This window comes from Rhinopithecus bieti, unplaced genomic scaffold (assembly GCF_001698545.2).
Source record: "Rhinopithecus bieti isolate Rb0 unplaced genomic scaffold, ASM169854v2 scaffold_29855, whole genome shotgun sequence".
NCBI classification, from domain to species: domain Eukaryota; kingdom Metazoa; phylum Chordata; class Mammalia; order Primates; family Cercopithecidae; genus Rhinopithecus; species Rhinopithecus bieti.
The window spans coordinates 859,257-885,480 of NW_016813109.1; the positions used below are offsets into that span (position 1 = coordinate 859,257).

Consider the following 26,224-nt stretch of genomic DNA (forward strand, 5'->3'; position numbering starts at 1 on the left):
TAAGGTTGAGCACCCCTAATCTGAAAATCCAAAATGCTCCAAAACCCAAAACTTTCTGAGCACCAACATGATGCCACAGGTGGAAAATTCCACACCTGCCCTAATGTGACGAGTTGTAGTCAGAACGCACTGTTGAGTACTTATATGTGAATAAATCTAAGAACATGATTGCTTACCAGTAGTATATAAATTCAGAGTCAGGAGTGATGGTGATGCCAAACAACCACAGATTGTCCACATGAGGGGCTGAGAGAGTCACACCTTTGCTTTCTGATGACTCAGCATACACAGACATTGTTTTATGCACAAAATTATTTAAAATATTGTATAAAATTACCCTGAGGTTATATGTATGAGGCCTGTATGAAACATCAATGATTTTTCTGTTTAGACTTGGGTCCCATCCCCAAAATATCTGATAATGTATGTGCAAATATTCCAAAATTGGAAAAAAATCTGAAATTTGAATCTCTTCTGGCTGTAAGCATTTCCATTAAGGAATATTCACCTGTAGTCTGTTTATTGATTTTAAATATAGAGTTTTCTTTTATGTAGAAATCATATTTATGAGCACATAGTGGTAATAACCTTACTATATTTTTCTTTTTAGCCTATATATGCAAACAGATTTCCAGTACCAACTTATGCAGCCAAGCAACCTCAGCAGTTCCCATCAAGGTCAGAAGAAAATTTACTTAGATTTTTTTGACCAGAATAAAACCTAGGGGTTAATGTCTAATAATTTCCCCTGTATTTTAATGTAATTTAGTGAAAGGTATTTATTGTCAACAGTTTACAAGAACATGATTTGCAGAAAGATTTTAAAATAACTTTTATATAAATTTTATCATATTGGTACAGGGTCAAAATGAAATATTAAAGAAGCTTGAGCAAGGCATAGATTCTGCTGCCACAGCTTTCATGTGCATAAGATTTAGAAGCAAGGGCCTTTGAGATAACCAGCAGTTGGAAACCAGATGGGTTAGAACAGCCTTCCTGTCAAAAACAGCTAAAAAAGCTGGACAATATGAGAAAATATGTGTTTGAAGGCATAGAAGACTAAAGAAGTGAGGAATTGTGGGGGTAAGGTCAGGAGAGGAAGGAAATCTAGAAATAGTCCCAGCTTTGGGGGCCACTTTTCCTTCCTAAATGAGTTTACCTGTTCTGACAATAGACAGGCTAGGAAGCTGAGGAGAGCATTCTGCAAACTCACAGGGCAGATTGGACAAAATTTGGAATCCTGCCAAAGAGGAGGCACCCTAGCAAACATCTCAGGTTCTGTGCTGGGACCCAGAAGTAAGAGTGGACTAGACCTTCAACTGATTTCTACAATTTCTTATGTTTTGCTCATGATCAAAAAAAGCCAAGTGTAAAAGAAAATATGACTAAAACCAAAAATCAATAGGCCATAGAAACAGACTGAGAGGGTATCCAGTAAATAGACATGGACTTTAAAGTAACTATGATGTCATGGAATTAAAAGTCAGTATTGAGAATTTCACCACAGAACTAAAAACTTAAAGAATCAATGCAAATTCTAGAACTGAAAAACACAAGAACTGAAATGACTCAATGGATGGGCTTAAAATCATCAGGAAGGAAGATAATTTATTACTTCATTTTGTATCACATAAAATGCATGTGACCCTCCCATCCCCCGAAAGTCTTTCAACTTACAATTGCATTGCAACTCTGAGGACTATCTTCATATGTAATCTTTATTATGCAATAAGAATACATTGAAATCCAACTGAGGATCAGGGGAAGAGTATATAAATTATGAGGGAGACATTCACCAGGTAGTGTTCTAATGTGTTATTGGAGTAGAGGTGTACTAGAATTGGATGATGAGGTTAGGAGAGGCTGTCCACAGGTGGAAGTATGAGGTTTGAGACGGACACCTGGTATAGAAGTCATAATACTTTTAATTCTCAGAGTGGATCTCATGTTGAGGGAGCTATAAACAGCTAGGTTTAAACCTAGCAGTAATTTGCTGCCCTCAAATTCTAACAGCACAGGCAAGTGCTTGATCACTTGGTGTCTTTTACAGTTTATCTTTACCATTTCATGTGCTTTTTTTTTTTTTGAAAAAACATGTAAACTAGAAACTTCATACAACATTGTTGATTATGGAGTAATATTATTTAAAGTAGTTATTCCATTTTAGACTCTAATTGGAGCCCTTTAGCCATTGAATATCACCTTAATACTGATCTCAGAATGTAAAGTGCCCTTTCCTATTGTCAGAGATGTTGAGGATGGTGTTATGTTGAGCTTGTAATGAATATGGCATTATTTCACCCAGTCTAAACATGCTATTAACTATCTCTTTTCCCGTCACAGGCCACCTCCACCACAACCGAAAGTATCATCTCAGGGAAACTTAATTCCTGCCCGTCCTGCTCCTGCACCTCCTTTATATAGTTCCCTCACTTGATTTTTTTAACCTTCTTTTTGCAAATGTCTTCAGGGAACTGAGCTAATACTTTTTTTCCTTGATGTTTTCTTGAAAAGCCTTTCTTCCTGTTGAAACTATGAATGAAAACAAAATACCACAAAACAGACTTTACTAACACAGAAACACAGAAACTGATTGTGAGAGTTGAGAAATACAAGGAAATTCAGTAAAGCCAGGGAATTTACAATAACATTTCCGTTTCCATCATTGAATAAGTCTTATTCAGTCATCAGTGAGGTTAATGCACTAATCATGGACTACGTTATTTTGAACATGTTATTGCAGTGATTCTCAAATTAACTATTGGTGTAAGATTTTTGTCATTATGTGTTTAAATGTTATTCTGAATTTTTTACCTTAGTTATCATTAATGTAGTTCCTGATTGAACATGTGATAATCTAATACCTGTGAAAACTGACTAATCAGCTGCCAATAATATCTAATATTTTTCATCATGCACGAATTAATAATCATCATACTCTAGAATCTTGTCATTCACTACATGAATAAGCAAATGTTGTCTTCAAAAGAATGCACAAGAACCACAATTAAGATGTCATATTTTGAAAGTATAAAGTATACTAAAAGAGGGTGTGTGTATTCACGCACAGTTACTCGCTTCCATTTTTATGACCTTTCAACTATAGATAATAACTCTTAGAGACACTAATTTAATATTAGAATTTCTATTATGAATCATGTTAAAGCATGACATTCTTTCACAATAGCACTATTTTAAATAAATTATAAGCTTTAAGGTACGAAGTATTTAATAGATCTAATCAATTATGTTGTTGATTCATGGCTATAATAAAGCAGGAACAATTATAAAATCTTCAATCAATTGAACTGTTACAAAACCACTTGAGAATTTCATGAGCACTTTAAAATCTGAACTTTCAAGCTTGCTATTAAATCATTTAGAATGTTTACATTTACTAAGGTGTGCTGGGTCATGTAGAATATTAGGCACTAATATTTTCATAGAAATTAGGCTGGAGAAAGAAGGAAGAAATGGTTTTCTTAAATATGTACAAAAATGTTACTGTGGTATCTATGAGTTATCATCTTAGCTGTGTTAAAGATGAATTTTTACTGTGGCAGAAATGGTATGGATAGTAAAATTTTAAGCACTAAAATTTTTTTCATAACCTTTCATAATAAAGTTTAATAGGTTTATTAACGGAATTTCATTAGTTTTTTAAAAGTGTTTTGGTTTGTGTATATATACATGTACAAATACTACATTTACAATAAATAAAATACTTGAAATTCTCTCTTTTGTGTCTCCTACTAGCTTCCTACTCAACTATTTATAAACTTATTAATTAAAAAGTTATAATTTTAAATAAAAATCTAGTCAAACTTTTATAGATATTATCTCACTAATTGTCAGACTTTAGCCAAAGTGTGCACAGTGGCTTTTGGAGAACAGATTAGTTTTGAAGAAGGCAAAAATTTCAGTTTTCTGAAGACAGCTTGTTATTTTAACAATCAAGTATACATATTAAATATTGTGGGCTATCTCAAATGAAGGTCCATCATTTCATTTTAAATCTCTGAATGAATTCATATAAGACTCAAACGTTTATGCCGTTCACTCATGNTAGCTTCCTACTCAACTATTTATAAACTTATTAATTAAAAAGTTATAATTTTAAATAAAAATCTAGTCAAACTTTTATAGATATTATCTCACTAATTGTCAGACTTTAGCCAAAGTGTGCACAGTGGCTTTTGGAGAACAGATTAGTTTTGAAGAAGGCAAAATTTCAGTTTTCTGAAGACAGCTTGTTATTTTAACAATCAAGTATACATATTAAATATTGTGGGCTATCTCAAATGAAGGTCCATCATTTCATTTTAAATCTCTGAATGAATTCATATAAGACTCAAACGTTTATGCCGTTCACTCATGTAGCCTCAATTTTTGCAATCGTAATGCATATCACTGAAATTTTACAGTTGGTAATGTATTAACTATGTAACTTAACACTTGGAATTAAATAGTTCTTTAGATCTTTGACTAGTTAAGAAAGTTTTTGAAAAGACTATTGGATCTGAACTTCTTTTACTTTTATATACTTTTTAATATACTTTATGTTTTTTACTTTCTTGGTCATGGATGCCACTTCAAAATTTGAAAATAGTAAAGGATGTCCTTTCTATCTTCAAAAAAAAAAAAAATAAATAAGGATAAATTATGCAAATTTGACACCTCCGTTTGACTCTGTATGTCAAACTGACCTTGTTCAGGGTATTGCATTCTCCCTTTCTCCTGTGTCTGCAACCATAGAGTTAAGCACAATTTGGGTTTTCTAAACCCAAATCAGATTTCATTAAATTTCATAAATGTTTGCTGAAACATACCATTTTTCAGACACTGTATTAGGTACTGTGATATCTAAGTTCTGGATAGGATATGTTTCCTGACTTTTAGAAGCACATCCTCTGTTATGAAGAGAGCCATACACACAAGAACAATACAAAATCAATCCTATTAAAGATACAAACCGAAAGGTTGGGGAGTAAGAAAGAACACAATAAGAACCAGAAATTCATTCAGAATACTTACCATTAATTGATGAGTTGAAGCATTTACTGTAATTGCTCTTCTGTTTGTTTCAAAGCAAGGTGAAACTAGCTGTGGCTCAGCAGCTGCCTAAAAGCAATGTTAGCTTAGCATTGGCTGTTCCTATTGAGATAAAAACTCAGTGTATTTTTTTGTTGCCTTGTTCTGCTACTCCTCCACCCAGCCGAGATGGAGTTTTGCTCTTGTCACCCAGGCTGGAGTGCAATGGCACAATCTCTGCTCACTGCAACCTCTACTTCCTGGGCTCAAGTGATTCTCCTTCCTCAGCCTCCCCAAGTAGCTGGGATTTCAGGCGCCCACCACCACGCCCGGCTAATTTTTGTATTTGTTAGTAGAGACGGGATTTCACCATGTTGACCAGGCTGGTTTTGAACTCTTGACCTCTGGTGATCCACCCACCTCATCCTTCCTAAGTGCTGGGATTACAGGTGTGAGCCACCGCATCTGCCTGTTGCCTTGTTTTTGTTCATGCTATTAATTCCAGCTGTCGATTTCCCTGTTGAAATTGCTTGCATCCATAAAAATCACATCTTCATTTTAAATGTGTTAATTCCCCAAGTGAGATTTTTCTGTTCCCATGAGGCCTTTTAGTTTATGTGTTGGCCTATTACATAGTATGAGATATTAATCCATTCTTTGGGATTTGAAAAGAATGAAAAGCTAATGCATACAGATGGAAACCTGGTGTGAGGCTGGGAAGGAGGAGACATTGCAGTTCCAGGGAATAAAGCATTGTTTAGGAAAGACCCAAAGTCAGAGCTGCCAAAGCACTGGGGATAGGAGAAATTAAGTGGCAGGTTCCGGTCTGAGTTCAGAGAAATTGCTATGCTGAGGCATTTGGCTATAGTTTTCTACTGAAATGTAAGTACTGTAATTGTGGGCAAGAATCTTCTCTATCTCTTTCACTACATGAAGTGAGTATTTATTGCACTGAGAAGTTTCTGAACAATAGAATGACATCACATGAGTTTTAGCCAATGGCCTGCGGAGAACCAGACTGGCGGAAAAAGCCTGGTTATGAAGTCCATTTGGGCAGCGTCAGTGGGGAAAAAATGCAGCTGGAGCTCTTCAAAAATATGAAGAGCTGGCGTTTCATATTGAAAAGCGGTTCACTCTTCCCTTCTTTGGAATATTCACACATCTGGCTAGTTTTGAAAAATTATTAGAAACAGGTTTGGTAAATATATTTGGGTGTGTATATAGATTTTAATTCAGAAAGTATTACACATTCGCTTTTGAAGGGACCTAGGAAGTGCCTGTAATCCCAGTTACTCAGGAAATTGAGGAGGGAGGATCTCTTGAACCCAGGAGTTCGAGACCAGCCTGGGCAGAATAGTGAGCACCCCCGTCTCAAAAACAAAAAAAAGCAACTGGGAAGTGTCTGGTGCAGAAGAGCACACGCTGACTGTGAATAAGTGTGTCAGTTCTTAAGGTCCATCAACACAAAGCGAAAAGTTAGTGGAGGACTACGAGCACGATCGCGACAGAGGGCGCTGGGTGGTCCGTGGCTCCAGCAACCACGCAGCGGGGTGCGCCGCGAAGGGAGCTGGATGTTTTAGTCTCGGGGCACCCGCCGCGGGCTCTTAGTGTTCCGGACGCTGAACACCGAGAGCACCCCGGGCTCCGGGGCCTCCGGAGAACGCTGCCCCATGAACGCGCGGGGAGCGGCCCCCGGCGTCCGCGCGTACCCGGCAACTCCCGGCGTCCCAACGGCTTCCCGCTGGCAGCCCCGAAGCCGCACCATGTTCCGCCTCTGGTTGCTGCTGGCCCGGCTCTGCGGCCTCCTGGCGTCAAGACCCGGTGAGCCAGCCCAGACCCTGACACTAGACCGGACGCTCCTCACACTGCGGCCTGACTCCCTGCAAAGCCCGGGGCCCTCCCTGCCTTGCTCCCTTTGGTCCTGTCACCTTGGCAACGGGGCCTTTCCCAGGGGATTAGGCGCCCCGTCCGGATGGAGAAGCGACTCAGGACCCAGCACCAGGGCTCACACCTGTAATCCCAGGGCTTTGGGAGGCCGAGGCGAGCTGATTGTTTTACCTCGGAGTTGGAGACCAGCCTGGGCAACACAGCAAGACCCCATCTCTAAAAAAAAAAAAAAATTAAAAAATGTTCCGAGATGGTGATGCGCACCTGTGGTCCCAGCTACCCGGGAGGCTGAGGGAGGAGGACCACGTGAGTCCAGGAGGTGGAGGCTGCAGTGAGCCAAGATCGCCCCCACTGCACTCCAGCCTGGGCCACAGAGATCCTGTCTTCTTTTTAAAAATTTAAAAAAAATTTTTTGTGTGACCGAGACCCTTCTGTTGCCCAGGCTGGAGTGCAGTGGGCAACAGTGGGCAACAGAGGGAGACTCCAGCTCATAGTTCCCCAGAACTATGAGGAAAATAAATTTCTGTTGTTTAAGCCATGCAGTCTACACTATTTTGTTGTGGCAGTGGGAGCTGACTAATATAGTACTTAACAGCAAAATGATTGAAAAACTATAAAAGTTCATTAGTAAAAGAACTGCTAAATAAACTGTGGTTACCTCCAAACAATGCAAATGGAACACTGTGGAGAGGGAGGAAGTAAGACACGCCATGTACTGACTCTGGCTGACAAGATTCAGAATAGTATGTAATAAGAGGAGGAAAATAAGGGCATATCAGAACATTTTACTTGCATGTAAGCCTCCCTGGTGATACTGTAAATTTTTGAGAACTCTTCCTACTCTTCTTCCTATCCTGCCACAATTACCTCTGCAGCATAGCAGAGGTGTGGTCAAGGCCAGGGTGTCAGCCTGGTTAGACCAGGGTGAGGGTTCTCTTCCTGGCTTGTAAACAGCTACCTTCTCCCTGCATACTCACAGGACCTTTTCTTTGTGTACAAGGAAAGAGAGCAGGAGCAAATTCTCTGATGTCTCATCAGGGCACGAATCTCATCATGAGGGTCCTGCTCTATGCCTGAAACCCTGGTTACCTCCCAAAGACCATAACCAAATACTGTCACCTTGGGGGTTAGGGATTCAACATAGATTTTTGTGGGATACATTCAGTTCATAACGTACAAAACTTTAATGCAGTGATTGTCAAAGTTTTTGGGTTCAGAACTCTCTTATACATGAACAATTATTGAGATTCTCAAAGAGCTTTTGTTTATGTGGATTTATATCAATGTTTAACATATTAGAAATTAAAGTAGAAATGTAAGAATGTGTATCTCATTCATTAAAAATGAAAGTAATGGCCAGGTGTGGTGGCTCACGCCTGAAATCCCAGCACTTTGGGAAGCTGAGGCAAGTGGATCACCTGAGTGAGGTCAGGAGTTCTAGATCAGCCTGGCCAACATGGTGAAACCCCATCGCTACTAAAATAAAAAAAAAAAAATTAGCCAGGTGTGGTGCGTGCCTTAATCCCAGCTACTCAGGAGGCTGAGGCAGGAGAATTACTTGAACCCGGGAGGCGGAGATTACAGTGAAGCAGGTCGTGCCATTACACTCTAGCCTGGGTGACAGAGGGAGGCTCTGTCTCAAAAAAAAAAACAAAAAAAGGAAAGTAATATGCCTTTTACATGTTAACATACGTATCACATTTTCAAAATAAAAATAACTATATTTTCCAAAACAAAAAATATGAGAAGAGCAACATTTTTGTGAATCTCTTTAATGTCTGCTTTGATAGAAGACAGCTACTTCTCATTTCTGCTTCTGCAGTCAATCTGTTGCTGTATATTTCGTGTGAAATATCTGAAGAAAATCTAGCCTATATAGTTGGAAAAGGAAGAAATACCTTAATACCTTTTTTTCAGATCATTGAAGGTATTCTTTGTGTACTACAACAAAAGTTGAGCAATGGTGAAGTTTAGTTGCAATGTAGAACATATCAATGAACTTTTCTTAACATGCTGTATTAATCCATTATCTATCTTGAACTCTGGTATGTTATCCATGTATTTTTGAATGTATTATTTTTTTAAAAAATTTTAAATTTTTGTAAAATACATGTAAAATAAAATTTCCATCTAACCATTTAAAAAATATTAATAGGGCTGGGCGTAATAGCTCATGCCTGTAACCCCAGCACTTTGGGAGGCTGAGGAGGGTGGATCACCTGATGTCAGGAGTTCGAGACCAGCCTGGCCAACATGGCGAAGCCCTGACCGTCTCTACTAAAAATATAAAAATTACAGATGTGGTGGCACGTGCCTGTAATTCCAGCTACTCAGGAAGCTGAGGCAGGAGAATTGGTTGAACCCAGGAGGTGGGAGTTGCAGTGAGCTGAGATGGCACCATCACACTCCAGCCTGGGTGACAAAAGCAAAATTCCATCTCAAAAAATAAAATAAAATTAAAAATATTAATAAACTTTATTTTTTAGAGCAGTTTTAGGTTCATAGCATAATTGAGCTGAAAGAGTTCCCATATAGCCCCTGTTCCCAAATATGCATTTTTCCCACTATCAACATCTGGCACCATGGATCCATTTGTTACAACTGAGCCTGCACTGACACATCGTTATCGTCCAAAGTCCACAGTTTGCATTAGGGTTCATTCTCCACGTTGCACATTCTGTGGTTTTGACAAATGTACAATGACATGCATCCACCATTGTAGTATTATACAGAATAGTTTCACCGCCCTACAAATCCCGTGTGTTCTGCTTATTTATCCCTCCTTCCCCACTGCCACTGGCAACGACTCATCTCATTAGTCCTCATAGTTTTGCCTTTTCCAGAATGTCAAGTATTTGAAATCATATAATATGTAGCCATTTTGGATGGAATTTTTTTTACTTAATAATGTGCATTTAAGGTTCTCCCATGCCTTTTCATGGCTTGATAGCTTATTTATTTATTTAATTGTTTTTTTGAGATGGAGTCTTACTCTGTTGCCCAGGCTGGAATGCAGTGGCAGGATCTTGGCTCACTGCAACCTCCGCCTCCTGGTTTCAAGCAATTTTCCTGCCTCAGCCTCCCAAATAGCTGGGATTACAGGTGCCTGCTACCATGTCCAGCTAATTTTTTTGTATTTTTAGTAGTGATGAGGTTTCAGTATGTTGAGCAGGCTGGTTTCGAACTCCTGACTTCAAGTGATCCACCTGCCTTGGCCTCCCAAAGTGCTAGGATTACAGGTATGAGCCACTGCGCCCGGTCGCTTATTTATTTTCAGTGCTGAATAATATTCAATTGTCTGGATCTACCACAGTTTATTTATCCATTTACCTACCAAATGACATCTTGGTTGCTTCTAAGCTTTGGCAGTTATGAACAAAGCTTCTATAAACATCTATGTGCAGGTTTTTGTGTGGACATAAGTTTTCAACTCATTTGGGTAAATACCAAGAAATGCTATTGCTGGATCATATGATAAGTGTATATTTAGTTTTTAAAGAAACTGCCAAACTGTCTTCCAAAGTGGCTGTACCATTTGCATTCCCCCTAGCAATGAATGAGAACTTCTGTTATTAATGCTGTCATATTATAAATTATATACATAACTACAAGTGCAAGAAATCCTGGCTGTCTTTTTTATTATAACTCAGAAGAGATAATTTAAACTTTCAAAGGAAAATGCCAACTCCAAACTGCTGATGGTCCCCAAATCAGCAGTTTGGGGATGGCATTTTCACATTGAGCAATCACTCCTCATGTCCTCCTCCTTCCAGCCTCTGGCAGCCACTGATCTGCTTTGGATTTACCTGGCAACCACTGTCCCTTTGGATTTACCTATTCTGGGTATAAATGGAATCGTACAAAACATGACCTTTTCTGTCTGGCTTATTTCACTTGCATAAGGTTTTCAAGGTTCATTTCTGTTGTAGAATGCACTAGAACTTCATTCCTTTTTGTGACTGAATAATATTTCATTGTATATATTCACCCGTTTGTTTACCAGTTCATCAGTTGATGGACATTTGATTGTTTCCAACTTTTGGCTGTTAGGAATAATGCTGCTAGGAACATTCATGTACCAGTTTTTGTGTGGACATATGTTTTCATTTCTCTTGGATATGTACTTACACAGGAAAATGTTAGGCCCAATGGTATAGGTATGTCCATTTCCTCTTCTGGACTTTGTTATCCCCCAATAATGAATTGGCTATTCTGGGTCTTTTACCTCCTCGTGTATACAGTAGAATATGTTGGTTGATATCCACAAAATAGCTTGCTGGAATTTTGACTGGGATTGCCTTGACATAGAACAAATTGGGAAGAGGCTGGGAATGGTGGCTTACGCTTGTAATCCCAGCACTTTTGGAGGCCGAGGCGGGTGGATCACATGAGGCCAGGAGTTCAGGACCAGCCTGGCCAACATGGTGAAACCCCATCTCTACCAAAAAAATACAAAAATTAGCTGGTCGTGGGGACACATGCCTGTAATCCCAGCTGAGGCAGGAGAATTACTTAAACCTGGGAGGCGGAGGTTGCAGTAAGCCAATATCATGCCACCGCACTCCAGCCTGGGCGACAGAGCAAGATTCTGTCTCAACAACAACAACAACAACAACAAAAAAAAAAAAAAAAAAAAGAAAAGAAAAGAACAAGTTGGGAAACGCTGACATCTGATGGAGTGGCAGTGACTACCTACAATGTTTTGTTGAAAATGATTCTGAGGCTTTGCCTAAATTTAGTGTAAAACTGTGATACCTACTAGATTTTGAAGTGACATACACATTTATGTATCAGTCTTTTCCTAAAGTGGGATAGTTGAGGCCAAATTTGGCTTTGCATCAGAATAATCTCTGGATATTTCTAAACATACAGATTTCTGGATCCAAATCCTGGAACTTTAAAAATAATTGTAAACTTGTTAATAATTTTTATTTGGTAATATGTGATTACATTCAAAATCAAGTAAAAGAGGCTACCCTATATGTTACCATCTTTCCTGGTTGTCAATTTTACTATACTTTTAAAGAAAACGACTGTTTTATCAGTTTGATGGTACTCTTTCTGGACTTTTCTCTAGACACTTAGATATAAATATGTATAAATATATATGGTCCTTTTGAAGTAAATTATAAATGATGAAAGCATATTGTATACATTTATATATATCATCTATTTTTATATATTTTGGATATTAATCATTTTATTTTTTCTATATCTTGCACAAGTTTTCTTCAATGTGTTATTGATCTTTTATTTGTGATATCCTGATTTTGTGCTAAGTTTATCAACACTTTCTTATGGCTTCTGCATTTTGTTTTCCTTATTAAGGCTTCCCTTGGTACAATGATTAAAACAAATGGTTTCCCATATTTTCTTAAAGTTATTTTACAACTTTAGAAAATTTAGCCTTTCAGTCTTTCTAATAGTTTTGTAACTTTGTACATGAAGTCTTATAATCCACATTGTGGTGCTAGATAGGAAACTATATTTGTATTTTTCTAAATGGATAATGAATACTGATATTACATCATTCCCCCATTTAATTGAAATGCGAAATTTAATGTGAAATTATAGTTGATTAGTGAAAAAAATATAGATTCCAATGTGTTGATTTGTTGAAACAAATCAACACGGCTCCCAATACCTAATATGCAGTTATTGACCTGGCAAATATTATTTTCAATTCCAATCAGCAATGGTGACAAATGCCTTTATCTGACAAGAATAATACATTTTTCACCACCTTCCCTTCAAGCTGTCAACTCTCCTGTCATAGCACAGAGGGACACTGACCGTTTTGATTTCCTATTAGAACATCATGAATGTAGTAGTAGACGTTAAACTATCACCGCCCCCTCACTCCCAAAGTACACAGGTAGGTCTCAGTTAGAGACCTGTCATGACACTGAGGATACACTGAAAGGGTTTAAATAAAGAGAGTTTAGCTATGGGACTATTTATAGAGATGTGGGTACCAATAATTAACGATGAAATGCACAGACTGGTAACAGTGGAAAGCCATATCACATGTGTTGAATTGATTGTTTGCAAAGATGGCGATGGCCTTAAATCTTCCTCCATCCTTGTGTGTGCTTCCTTTTTGCAACATTTCTTTGTCATTCCTCCCATTGAGAGGTAGAATGTATTTCTTCATTCTCTGAATCTGGTTGGCCTCATGACTTGCTCTGGCCATTTGAATGTGGTAGAAGTGAGTTGTGAGACTGCCAAGTCTATGCCTCAAGAGGCCTTGCAGCTTCCCTCTGCTCTCTTGAAGCACTGTCTTGACTGCTACATGGAGAATCCTAGACTAGGACGATAAGAGGGTGTGTGAAATGGAGATGACTCAACCTAGGCCATTCAGTCAAAAGACATGAATGGGGTCGTTTTAGTCTCTCCAGGCCTAGGCGAGCTGCCAGATGACTGCAGCCACCTGAGTAACATTATGAGTGTCAGTACAGTGAGTACTGCAGGTTGTCCTGTGTCATAACACTGAAGCGGCAGGGCAGTGCCATCTGTATCTTGAACTTGCTGCAGAGTCTTCTCTTGCGCTGGATCCCAGTCGATTTTGACAGCTTTACCAGTCACCCAATGAATGATTCAGGCTTTCACACCCCAAAACAGTGTGTATTATCTCTGAATTCAAAAACTCAGAAAGGCCCGCCACTCGTTGTGACTCTTTTTTTTGTGGTGGGCTATGCAAAGTGTAGCCACTAGCATCTCACTTTGTACAGGATATCTCAGCATGCTGCAACCACTGGACCCCAAGAAACATCGGGGTTGTAACTATCCCTTAAACCTCCATAGGTTCTACAACATTCCGGCATACATGTATCTTACTAAAACATCTAGGGCACTTGCTACTTCTTGCTCACTAAATATATTAGCATGGTGTCTTTCACATGCAACTTGACCAGCATGATGTTCTAATGGGAAATCAAAATGGTCAGTATCCCTCTGTGCTATGACAGGACAGTTGATAGCTTGAAGGAAAGGTGGTGAAAAACGTGTTATTGCTCTTGTCAGATAAAAGCATTTGTCACCATTGCTGACTGCAATTGAAAATAACATTTGCCAGGTCAATAACTGCATATTAGGTATTGGGAGCCGTGTTGATTTGAACAAATCAACACATTGGAATCTATATTTTTTTCACTAATCAACTGTAGTTTCACATGAACTAACTAATGAGACTTTAATTTCAACGAGCTACTTCATTTCACAAAAACTATAATTTCGTTCATCATTGATGGATCCAGGTCACAATTTATCCCTTGATCTATGTAAGTCCCTATTCTGATCAATGGACCATGCTGGTATTTTGAGTCCTCAGGATTAGTGTTAGTTCAGAGGCAGTAAATAATACTCCCTGAAAGTCTGGCTATTTCCCCTCCCCAGGGCACAGTCATCATGGTAAAAGGACACAGGACACTATGGAGGAGGCTGCAGGGGAAGATTCGTAGCACATTCCTGTGGTTGCATGGCAAGGTCCTTCCTAAAGAGGACTCTCACTCCTCAATGAAAAGGCTGCAAGCCTTTGAACTGGGTCAGGTATAGGAACCAGGGAAGAGGCTGTGAGTCCTCGTGGTGACTGCATCAGTTTCTGCGCACCACAAGCTAGAATTTTCTTGACTAGCCTGCTCATCTAGTTCATTTCTAGGGACTCTGTGATCAGTTAGATACTACCAAGGACCTCTGCAGGTGAAAGCATTTTGTTTTTCACACTGTCCCTGTGGCTTCTTCTGGTAGTTGTGCTCCCCTGTCTCTGAGAGTCAAGTGTCTGACATCCATTGTCTGCCACTTCAGAATTCCATGATTCCCAGTCAAAGCAAGGAATCATGTTTAACAAATGTTTTATAAGTTTTATTTTTTCTTCCAACTTTAATTTTAGGTGCGGAGGTACATGTGCAGATTTGTTATATGGGTTAAATTGTGTGTCACTGGGGTTCTGTGTACAAATGATTTCATTACCCAGGTAGTGAGCATAGTATCTGAGAAGTAGTTTTTCAGTTCTCTCCCGCCTCCCATCCTCCACCTTTAAGTAAGTTCTGGTTCTATTGTGCCACTCTTTGCATCCATGTGTACTCGATGTTTAGCCTCCACTCAAAAGTGAGAATATGTGGTATTTGGTTTTCTGTTCCTGTGTTAATTTGTTTGGGATAGTAGCCTCCAGCTGCACCCATGTGGCTGCAAAGGACATGATTTCATTTTTTATGGCTGTATAGTATTCCATGGTGTATATATACAACATTTTCTTTTTCCAGTCCACTACTGATGGATATCTAGGTTGATTCCATGTCTTTGCTATTGTGAAAAGTGCTGCAATGAATTTACGTGTGCATGTGTCTTTATGGTAGAACGATTTATATTCCCTTGGGTATATACTCTGTAATGGGACTGCTGGGTCAAATGGGAGTTCTGTTTTAGGTTCCTTGAGAAATCATACTGCTTTTCACAGTGGATGAACTAATTTACATTCTCGCCAGCAGTGTATAAGCATTCTCTTCCCTCTGCAACCTTGCCAACATCTATTATTTTTTGACTTTTTAATAAGTCATTCTGATTGGTGTGAGATGATATGTCACTGTTGTTTTGACTTTCATTTTTCAAATGATAAGTTTTTCATATGCTTGTTGGCCACATGTATGTTTTATTTTGAGAAGCATCTGTTCATGTCACTGGCCCATTTTTTAATGGGGTTGTTTTTTGCTTGTTGAATTGTTTAAGCTCTTTATAGAGTCCAGATATTAGACCTTTGTTGGCATAGTTTGTGGATATTTTCTGCATTCTGCAGGTTGCCTGTTTACTTGGTTGGTAATTTCTTTTGCTGTGCAGAAGTTCTTTAGTTTAATGAAGTCCCACTTCTCAACTTTTGTTTTTGTTGCAATTGCTTTTGGAGTCCTCATCATGAAACCTTTGCCAAGTCAAAGATGTCTAGAATGGCATGTCCTGGGTTTTCTTCTAAGGTATTTATAGTTTTAAGTTTTACATTTAGGTCTTTAATCCATCTTGCATTGATTATTGAATATGGCAAAATGTTCAGTTTCAGTCTTCTGCATATGAGTAGCCCATTATCCTGGCACCATTTATTGGACAGAGAGTCCTTTCCCCATTGCTTGTTATTGTTGACTGTCAAAGATTAGATGGTTATAGGTGTGTGGCTTTATTTCTGAGTTTTCTAACCTGTTCCATTGGTCTATGTGTTTGTTTTTGTACCAGTACCATCCTGCTTTGGTTACTGTAGCCTTGTAGTATATAGTTTGAAGACAGGTAGTGGGAGGCCTCTTGCTTTCTTCTTTTTGCTTAGGATTGTTTTGGCTATTTGGGCTCTTTTTTGGTTCCATATGAATTTTAGAATAGTTTTTTCTAATTCTGTGAAAAACTATTGTTGGTTTGATAGGAATAGCCCTGAATATGTACATTGCTTTGAGCAATATGAGCCTTTTAACAATATTGATTCTTCCTATCCATGAGTATGGAATGTTTTTTCATTTGTTTGTGTCATCTCTGATTTCTTTGAGCAGTGTTTTGTAGTTCTCCTTGTAGAGATCTTTCACCTCCATGGTTAGCTGTGTTCCTATGTATTTCGTTCTTTTTGTGGCTATTTTGGATGGGATCGTGTTCTAGATTTGGCTCTCGGCTTGGCTGTTGCTGATGTATAGAAATGCTAGTGATTTTTGTACATTGATTTTGTATCCTGAAACTTTACTGAAGTTGCTTATCCGATCTAGGAGACTTTGGGCAGAAACTGTAGGGTTTTCTAGGTATAGAATCATGTTATCTGTGAAGAGAGATAGTTTGACTTCCTCTCTTCCTATTTGGATACCTTTTATTTCTTTCTCTTGCCTGATTGCTCTGGCTAGTACTTCCAGTTCTATGTTGAATGGGAGTGGTGAGAGTGGGCATCCTTGTCTTGTTCTAGTTCTTAGAGGAAAGGCTTTCAACTTTTCCCCATTCAGTATGATGTTAGTTGTGGCATTTAGTGATTATGGTTACTTTTTTTTTTTTTTTTGAGACAGAGTCTTTCTGTGTTGCCCAGTCTGGAGTGCAGTGGCATGACCTTGGCTCACGATAATCTCTGCCTGCTGGGTTCAAGCGATTCTCCTGCCTTCCAAGTAGCTGGGATTACAAGCATGCGCCACCACACTCAGCTAATTTTTGTATTTTTAGTAGAGATGGGGTTTCACTGTGTTGCCCAGGCTGAACTCTTGGCCTTAGGTGATCCACCTGCCTTGACCTCCCTAAGTGCTGGGATTACAGGTGTGAACCACTGTGTCTGGCCGACTATGGTTACTTTTAATCTTAATTTTTCTGTACCTTTATGTCACTGAACAATTTCTACTTCTGCTTGTTTTTAGGTTTAAGTCACATTTTTTGGATCACACTGTTAAGCAGATTTTTTTTTTCTTTTTTTTGAGACAGAGTATCACTTTGGCACCCAGGCTGGAGTGCAGTGGCGTGATCTCGGCTCGCTGCAACCTCCACCTCCAGGTTCAAGTAACTCTCCTGCCTCAGCCTCACGAGTAGCTGGGACTACAGGTGCATGCCACCTGGCCAATTTTTGTATTTTTAGTAGAGACGGGGGTTTCACCATGTTGGCCAGGCTGGTCTGGAACTCCTGACCTCCTGATCCACCTGCCTCAGCCTCCCAAAGTGCTGGGATTACAGGCGTGAGCCACCACACCTGGCCCTGTTAAGCAGATTTAAGGAAATCAGTACGCTTATATGATCTTCCTTTTCTTCTGCTACAGTTACTGAAGTTGTATATATTATGTTTATGTAACCAGAGCTTTTAACATTTGCATCTGTTATATAACTATGATTCTCACAGTTGTTTTAGCCTTTAGTCTATAGTTATGATTATTTTGTTCTCACTGTTAGGCATTTTACCACAACTCTGCTGATATTTTTATTGGGAGAAATGTCTCTGACTTTTGTGATAGACTCATGTGAACTTTTTTTTCTTTTTCAGTTTTGCTTGTAAATATCTCTCTTTTGCCTTTATATTTAATGGCCTTTTTGCTGGGTATACATTTATAGGGTCTTCACTGTCTTTTCTTAAAGTTCTTTTTTAGATATTGTTCTTTAGTCTTTTAACATTGAATACTGTTGTAAAAATTCTCAAGCCAGCCTGCTTATCTCCCTTTATACATAACATGATTTTCCTTTTTTTCTTTCTATCATATTTTCAAGGAATTCTATCTTGGAAACCCAACAATTTCAGTAGAATATATGTTTCAGTTTAAAGTAATGATCAGTTATTCCTGAAATACAGTATACTTTCTAGTCTATTGTTTTGAATCTTTTATTTCAGGAAAATTTTTTTGAAGTATGCCTTTGATTTTTTTGGTGTGTATTTTCTGTTTTCTTCAGGAACCACACATTTCGTGCCAGCTGAATACCTCTTCCCTTCTCCTTTTTTGTTCTTTCTTAAGTACCTTGTCTGTTTTTCAAAGTAAGTGTTTTCGAGCTTTATATAGAAGTACAGAGTGATGAGCCACCCATACCTGCACAAGAAGTAATCTTTATGAAAGAAATTGAACAGATATTTAGTCAAATTTAAGGCAAGGGTACTAACTTTTTTTTAAATCTCTTTAGGTTTTCAAAATTCACTTCTACAAATCGTAATTCCAGAGAAAATCGAAACAAATACAAGTGACAGTTCAGAAATAGAATACGTAAGAGATATTTTTTCACAACCTAAATGTTTATATGAAATTTCTTATTTTTATTATATAGCTATGAAATATGTCAAGCCCATTTTAATATGAATATAATATCTCTTGTATTTCTACTGATAGGAATTAAAAGCTTTGATGGTAAAAGCAAATAGGTAAATTAGAATGTTCTGTATTTTTTTAACGTTTGTCATTTTCTTATGGTAAATTTTTTTTTAAGTTTACGTATAGAAGAGAATATAGAATTAAGTGTTTTATCTGAGTGATATCTAGGACATCAGCACAAAGAGAATAATTTTCTCCAAAATGTCTAAGACAATTTCTTTTCAATAAAGCCTCTTTCTCAACCTCCACCTCTACATCTAACAATTCCCAGACAAGAAACCTTTTATTCTACTATTTTTATTAGAAAGGGAAATACTTTATTTTGTTCTTTGACTTATTTAGCAACTATTTCTCTAGACTTGTCATGTGCATAGCTATATGCTAGGTGTCTTAGGCAATTTAAAAAAAAAGAAATATGATTAAGCAACATTTGCTTGTAAGTGACCAATCTTTTGGTAACATTCTATTTTTAACGGTTTTGTTGAGGTGCAATTTACACCACCACAGAATTCACCCATTTTAAGCATCCAGCTCAACAATTATTACAGCAGTACATAAATAGAATTGTGCAAACATTACCACAGTCCAATTGTAGAATGTTGCTATCAACCCTAAAAAGATCCCTTATGCACATTTGTAGTTCTTCTCCAGCCCTTGGCAACCGCTGATCTGTTGTCTGTCTCTATGTATTTGCCTCTTTAGGGGCATTTTATATAAATGGCAACATGCAATATGTAAGCTTTTGTATTAGACTTTTTTTCACTTAGGATTATCCATTTTGTAGCATTTATCAGGTTATGAATTTTTATTTCTTAAATGTGGATATAGCACATTTTGCTTATCCATTCTCATTCTTCGGTTGATGGATTTTGGATTGTTTTCCGATATTGAGTATTATGAATAATTCTTTTATGAGCATTCATGTATGGACATGTATTTTCCCTTGGGTAGATTCTTAGGAGTGAAATTGCTGGGCACATGGTAAGTTTGTGTTTAACATTTTTAGAAACTGCTACACTGTTTTCCATAGTGACTGTACCAATTTACATGTCACATCAGCAATTTTTGAGTGTTCCAGTTTTTTCACATACTTGTGAACATTTGACGTCTTCTGTCTTTTGGATTAAAGCTATTGTAGTGGGAGTGTAGTGGTATGTAATTGTGGCTTCTATTTGCATTTCTTTAATAAATAATTATGTTGAGTATTTTTAAGGAGCCTAATAGCCATTTATATGTATTTTCTGTGGAATGTCTACTCAAATTATTCTCCTATTTTAAAATTTAGTTGTTTATTTATTTTTGAGTTCTATGAATTCATTATATATTCTGGACACAAGTTCACCATCAGATATCTCATTTGGAATTATTTTCTCCCAATTTCTGGCTTGCTTTTTCATTTTTCTCAGTGGTATTTTCTGAAACACAAACATTTTCAATTTTGATGACATTCAGTTTGTCAAATTTTTTTTTAATGGATCTTGTTTTTGGTTTTGCATCTAAGAACTCTGTTATGGACTGAACTGTGGCCCCTCAAAGTTCATATGTTGAATCCCTAACCCCTAATGTGACTATATTTGGAGATAGGGCCTTATGGAGGTAATTAAGGTTACATGAGATCAAGGGCCTTATGGACATAATTAAAGTTATATGGGGTCATAAGGCTGGGATTTAATTAATCTAATAGGACTGGTGTACTTACAAGAAGAGGAAATATACTAGGGGTTCATGCATACAAAGTGAAGGTCATGAAAGGATACAACAAGAAGGCAGCTGTCTGGAAGCCAAGAGGAGAGGCCTCACCAGAAATCAGCCCTGTTGGCACCTTTATCTTGGGCTTCCAGCCTCCATAACTGTGAGAAAATACGTTTTTGTTGTTTAAGCCGCCTCGTCTGTGGCATTTTGTTTGGGTAACCTGAGCAGAGTAATCAGATTTTGGCATTGTGAAGTGGGGTGCTGCTTTAACAAATACCTAAAAATGTTGAAGTGAATTTGGAACTGAGTGAAGAGTAGAGGCTAGAAGACTGGTGAAGTACATGCTAAGAAAAAGCCTAGATTGCCTTGAAGGAATGGCTGGTAGAAATATGGATGCTAAAGGTAATTCTAATGAAGGATCAGAAAGAAAAGACTTATAGAGAAAGCTTTTATAGTCTTGGAGAATATATATATATATATAATTATGAACAGAATAGAATTGGTAGAAATATGAACATTAAAGGTGTTTCTGGGCTGGGCATGGTGGCTCACACCTGTAATCCCAGCACTTTGGAAGGCTGATTACCTGAGGTCAGGAGTTCAAAACCAACCTGGCTAACATGGTGAAACCCCGTCTCTACTAAAAATACAAAAATTAGCCTGAGGTGGTGGCAGGCACCTGTAGTCCCAGTTACTCGGGAGGCTGAGGCAGGAGAATTGCTTGAATCCAGGAGGTGGAGGTTGCAGTGAGCCGAGATTAAGCCACTGCACTTCAGCCTGGGTGACAGAGCAAGACTCTGTCTCAACAACAACAATGACAAAAAGTGTTTCTGGTGAGGTCACAGACGGAAATGAGAAATGTTATTGGAGACTGGAGGAAAGAGATCCTCGTTAAAAAGTGGCAAAGAACTTGGCTGAATTGTGTTTTAGTCTTTTGTAGAAGGTAGAAATTGTGGGGGACAGCCTTGGTTATTTAGCCCGGGAGATTTCTAAGCAAAATGCTGAAGATGAGGCTTGTTTTGTCATCACCGCTTATAGTAAAATGCAGAATGCAAGAGGAGAGAGGTAAATGGAAGGAATTATTAAGCAAAAAGGAGCAAGAACATGAAGATTTGAGAAATTTTCAGCCTACTTTGTATTTTTTAAAATGAGAAATCATGTTTTGGAAAGAACACCAAAGGTGTAGCTGGACAATCAGGCAATAAAAAGATTCCCAATAATTTAATCTGCCACATCAGCTGAAGCCAGGATCAGAGATGGGATTCCATCAGCAGAAACACTGCCAGCTGGAACTAAAGGGAACAGAGAAAATTGGATAGAATGAAGGAAGGCTGTTAAATTCTGGGATTCTACAGGATAGGACAATAGAGTTGTCTGGCTTCAAACATGCATCATCCTTCACAAACACCGCATGTTCTCACTCATAAGTGGGAGTTGAACAATGAGAACACATGGACACAGAGAGGGGGTATCATACACTGGGGCCGGTCAGCGGGTGGGGGGCTAAGGGAGGGAGAGCATTAGGATAAATACCTAATGTAGATGACGGGTTGATGGGTGCAGCAAACCACCATGGCACATGTATACCTATGTAACAAACCTGCACGTTCTGCAGATGAACCCCAGAACTTAAAGTATAATAAAAAAAGAAAAAGAGAAGAATGACCCTGAAAGTAATTCAGAGATCATCAGGGCTGCCACTCCTGCTACAGGCCCGGGAGGCAAGGCTGCATTCTCTTTGGTTTCAGAGAGTGGGGCCACCTCCTTGGTTTCAGGAGGCTAGGATGTCACTGTTTATTACACCAGGAACAAGGCTGTCACCCAGAGCTGTGGGGTCAGGGCCGCTTTACAGAGCTGAAGGGATGGGGCCAGTCCTTTGGGCCATGGGAGAGTTACTGTCCAAGTGGGCCCAGCAGGGTAGAGCATCCTGTCAAAGAAGAGTATTCTTGAACCTTAAGATCTAATGGAATTTGTCTTGCTAGGTTTTGGACTTTGTTGGGATTGTCACCCCTTTCTTTTTTTCTGATTTCTCCTTGTTGGCATGGGAATAGCTATTCTGTGCCTGTCCTACTGTTGTACTTTGGAAGCACATAACTTGTCTGGTTTCACAGGCTCACAACTGGAGAGGAATTTTGCCTCAGGACGAATCATAACTTGAATCTCAACCATACCTGATTTAAGTGATATTTAGATGGGATTTTGAACTTGGAATTGGTGCTAGAATGAGTTCTTCATCCTGGGGGTACTTGATTCTTCATCTGGTAATTTTTAGTGCACAGTGAGTAGATTGCAAAAGTTTTCTCCCATTCCGTGGGTTGTCTGTTCATTCTGATGATTCTTTTGCCCTGCAGAAGCTTTTTAGTTTAATTAGATCCCATTTGTCAATTTTTGTTGCAATTGCTTTTGGTGTTTTCATCATGAAATCTTTATTCATACCTCTCTCCTGAGTGGTATTGCTTAGATTTTCTTACAGAGTTTTTATTATTTTGGGTTTTACATTTAAGTCTTTAATCCATCTTGAATTAACTTTTGTATCAGGTGTAAGGAAGGGGTCCAGGTTAAATTTTTTGCATATGGCTTGCCAGTTCTCTCAGCACCACTTATTATATAGGAAATCCTTTCCCCATTGCTTGTTTTTGTCAGGTTTGTCAAAGATCAGATGGTTGTAGGCGTACAGTCTTATTTCTGAGTTCTTTATTCTGTTCCATTCGTCAATGTGTCTATTCTTGTACCAGTAACATGCTGTTTTGGTTACTGTAGCCTTATAGTAGTTTGAGGTCAGGTAGCATGATGCCTCCAGCTTCTTTCTTCTTGCTCAGCTCTTGATCCAGAGCTGAGTTCAGTTCTTGGCTCTTTGGGCTCTTTGGGCTCTTTTTTGGTTCCATATGAATCTTAAAATAGTTTTTTTTTCTAACTCTGTGAAGAATGTCAATGGTAGTTTAATGGAAATAACATGGAATCTATAAATTACTTTATGTAGGCCATAAATTAGTATGACCATTTCATGATATTGATTCTTCCTATCCATGAGCATGGAATGTTTTTCCAGTCATTTGTGTCCTTTCTGATTTATTTGAGCAGTGGTTTGTAGTTCTCCTTGAAGAGGTCCTTCACATCCCTCGTTAGCGGTATTCCTAGGTATTTTATTCTTTTTGTAGCAATTGTGAATGGGAGTTAAGTGATGACTTGGTTCTCTGCTTGCCTTTCGTTGGTGTATAGGAATGCTAGTGATTTTTGCACATTGATTTTGTATCCTGATACTTTGCTGAAGTTGCTTATTAGCTTAAGAAGCTTTTGGGCTGAAAGGATGGGGTTTTCTAGATATAGGATCATGTCATCTTAAAGATAATTTGACTTCCTCTCTTCCTATTTGAACATCCTTTATTTGTTTTTCTTGCCTGATTGCCCTGGCCAGAGCTTCCAGTACTATATTGAATTGGAGTGAGAGAGTGCATCCTTGTCCTGTGTCAGTTTGCAAGGGAAAAGCTTCCAGCTTTTGACCATTTAGTATAATACTGACTGTAGGTTTGTCATATATGGTTCTTATTATTTTGAGGTATGTTCTTTCAATACCTAGTTTACTGAGGGTTTTTAATATGAAGCAATATTGAATTTTATCAAAGACCTTTTCTGCATCTATTGAGATAATCCTGTGGTTTTTGTCTTTAGTTCTGTTTATGTGATGAATTACATTTATTGATTTGCATGTATTGAACCAACCTTGCATCCTGGGGATGAAGCCTACTTGATCCTGGTGAATAAGCTTTTGGATATGCAGTGGATTCAGTTTGTCAGTATTTTATTCAGGATTTTTGCACTGATGTTCATCAGGAATATTGGCCTGAAGTTTTCTTTTTTTGTTGTATCTCTGCCAGATTTTGGTATCAGGATGATACTGGCTTCATAAAATAAGTTAGGGAGGAGTCCCTTTCTTTTCAACTGTTTAGAATAGTTTCAGTAGAAATGGTACCAGCTCTTCTTTCTACCTCTGGTAGAATTCAGCTGTGATTCCATCTGGTCCTGGGCTTTTTTTTGGTTGGTAGGCTATTTATTTCTGCCTCAATTTCAGAACTTGTTATTGGTCTATTCAGGGATTCAGTTTCTTCCTGGTTCAGTCTTGAGAGGGTGTATGTGTCCAGGAGTTTTTCCATTTCTTCTAGATTTTCTAGTTTATTTGTGTAGAGGTGTTTATAGTATTCTCTGATGGTTGTTTGTATTTCTGTGGGGTCAGTGGTGATATTCCCCATATCCCCCATATCATTTCTGATTGTGTTTATTTGAATCTTCTCTATTTTCTTCTTTATTAGTCAAGCTACTGGTCTATCTATAGTATCTCCCCCCCCCCCCCAAAAAAAACCAGCTCCTGGATTTATTGATTTTTTGAAGGATTTTTCATATCTCTATCTCCTTCAGTTCTGCTCTGACCTTGGTTATTTCTTGCCTTCTTCTAGCTTTGGCGTTTGTTTGCTCTTAGTTCTCTAGTTCTTTTTGTTGTGATGTTAGGTTGTTAACTTGAGATCTTTCTAGCTTTTTGATGTGGGCATTTAGTGCTATGAATTTCCCTCTTAACATTGCTTTAGCTGCATCCCAGAGATTCCAGTATGCTGTCTCTTTGTTCTCATTAGTTTCAAATAACTTCTTGGTTTCCACTTTAATTTGATTATTTTCACAACAGTTATTCAGGAACAGGTTGTTCAATGTCCATATACTTGTGTGGTTTTGACAGAATTTCTTAATCTTGAGATTTCTGTAGATGTCTATCAGGTCCACTTGGTCAAGAGCTGAGTTCAGGTCCCATATATCTTTGTTAATTTTCCGTTTTGATGATCTGTCTAATATTGACAGTGTGGTGTTAAAGTCTCCCACTATTATTTTGTGGGAGTCTAAGTCTCCTTATAGGTCTCTAAGATCTTGCTTTATGAATCTGGTTGTACCTGTATTGGGTGCATATGTGTTTAGGATAGTTAACTCTTCTTGTCGAATTCAACCCTTGACCTTCATGTAATGCCCTTCTTTGTTATTTTTTATCTTTGTTGGTTTATAGTCTGTTTTGTCGGAAACTAGGTTTGTAACCTCTGCTCTTTTCTGTTTTCTGTTTGCTTGGTAAATTTTCCTCCATCCCTTCATTTTGAGCCTATGTGTCTTTGCACTTGAGATAGGTCTCTTAAAGACAGCATACTGATGGGTCTTGGCTCTTTATCCAGCTTGCCATTCTGTGTCTTTTAATTGGGACATTTAGCCCATTAACATTTAATGTTAGTATTGTTATGTGTGAATTTGATCTTGTCAGCATGATGCTAGCTGATTATTTTGCAAACTTGTTTATGCAGTTGCTTCATAGTGTCCCTGGTCTGTGTACTTCAATGTTTTTGTAGTGGCTGGTAACAGTTTTTCATTTCCAAATTTAGTGCTTCCTTCAGGCATTATTACAAGATAGGCCTGGTAGTGATGATTTCCCTCAGCATTTGCTTATCTGGAAAGGATCTTATTTCTCCTTCACTTATGAAGCTTAGTTTGGCTGGATATGAAATTCTAGGTTGGAAATTCTTTTCTATAAGAATGTTGAATATTGGCCTCCAATATCCCCTGACTGGGAATGCTCAGTTCTTCATCCTGGAGGTACTCGGTTCTTCATTGGGTAATTTTCAGTGTACAGGAGGACCTCCACTTGTTTTGGTAAATTTATCATCAAGTATTTTATTATTTTTCTTGCTATTGTGAATTGAAATGCTCCTTTAATTTGATTTTGCAGATTGTTTGTTTCTAATATATGGAAATACACATACAAATTGATTTTTATTTATTAATCATGTGTCTTTCCACCTTACCTAATT

The 26,224-nt window shown here is 38.2% G+C and overlaps 2 protein-coding genes across 3 annotated transcripts in view; both read left to right on the forward strand.

The window, feature by feature from the left end:
* The window catches only part of ADAM9 (ADAM metallopeptidase domain 9), a 117,080-nt gene extending 113,344 nt beyond the window's left edge, over nucleotides 1–3,736 (forward strand). Inside the window, exons 21-22 of the mRNA XM_017847668.1 lie at nucleotides 611–678; nucleotides 2,344–3,736. Of these exons, the coding sequence (XP_017703157.1) occupies nucleotides 611–678; nucleotides 2,344–2,437 (162 nt within the window). The 3' untranslated portion in view covers nucleotides 2,438–3,736. The remainder of the gene's footprint in view (nucleotides 1–610; nucleotides 679–2,343) is intronic.
* Nucleotides 3,737–6,556: 2,820 nt separating this feature from the next.
* The window catches only part of ADAM32 (ADAM metallopeptidase domain 32), a 139,426-nt gene continuing 119,758 nt past the window's right edge, over nucleotides 6,557–26,224 (forward strand). The window contains exons 1-2 of one of the 2 annotated variants that reach the window (XM_017847670.1): nucleotides 6,557–6,852; nucleotides 18,514–18,593. In XM_017847670.1, coding sequence (XP_017703159.1) covers nucleotides 6,702–6,852; nucleotides 18,514–18,593 — 231 coding nt within the window. In that variant the 5' untranslated portion in view covers nucleotides 6,557–6,701. The remainder of the gene's footprint in view (nucleotides 6,853–18,513; nucleotides 18,594–26,224) is intronic. The other variant, XM_017847671.1, reaches the window with a different exon arrangement.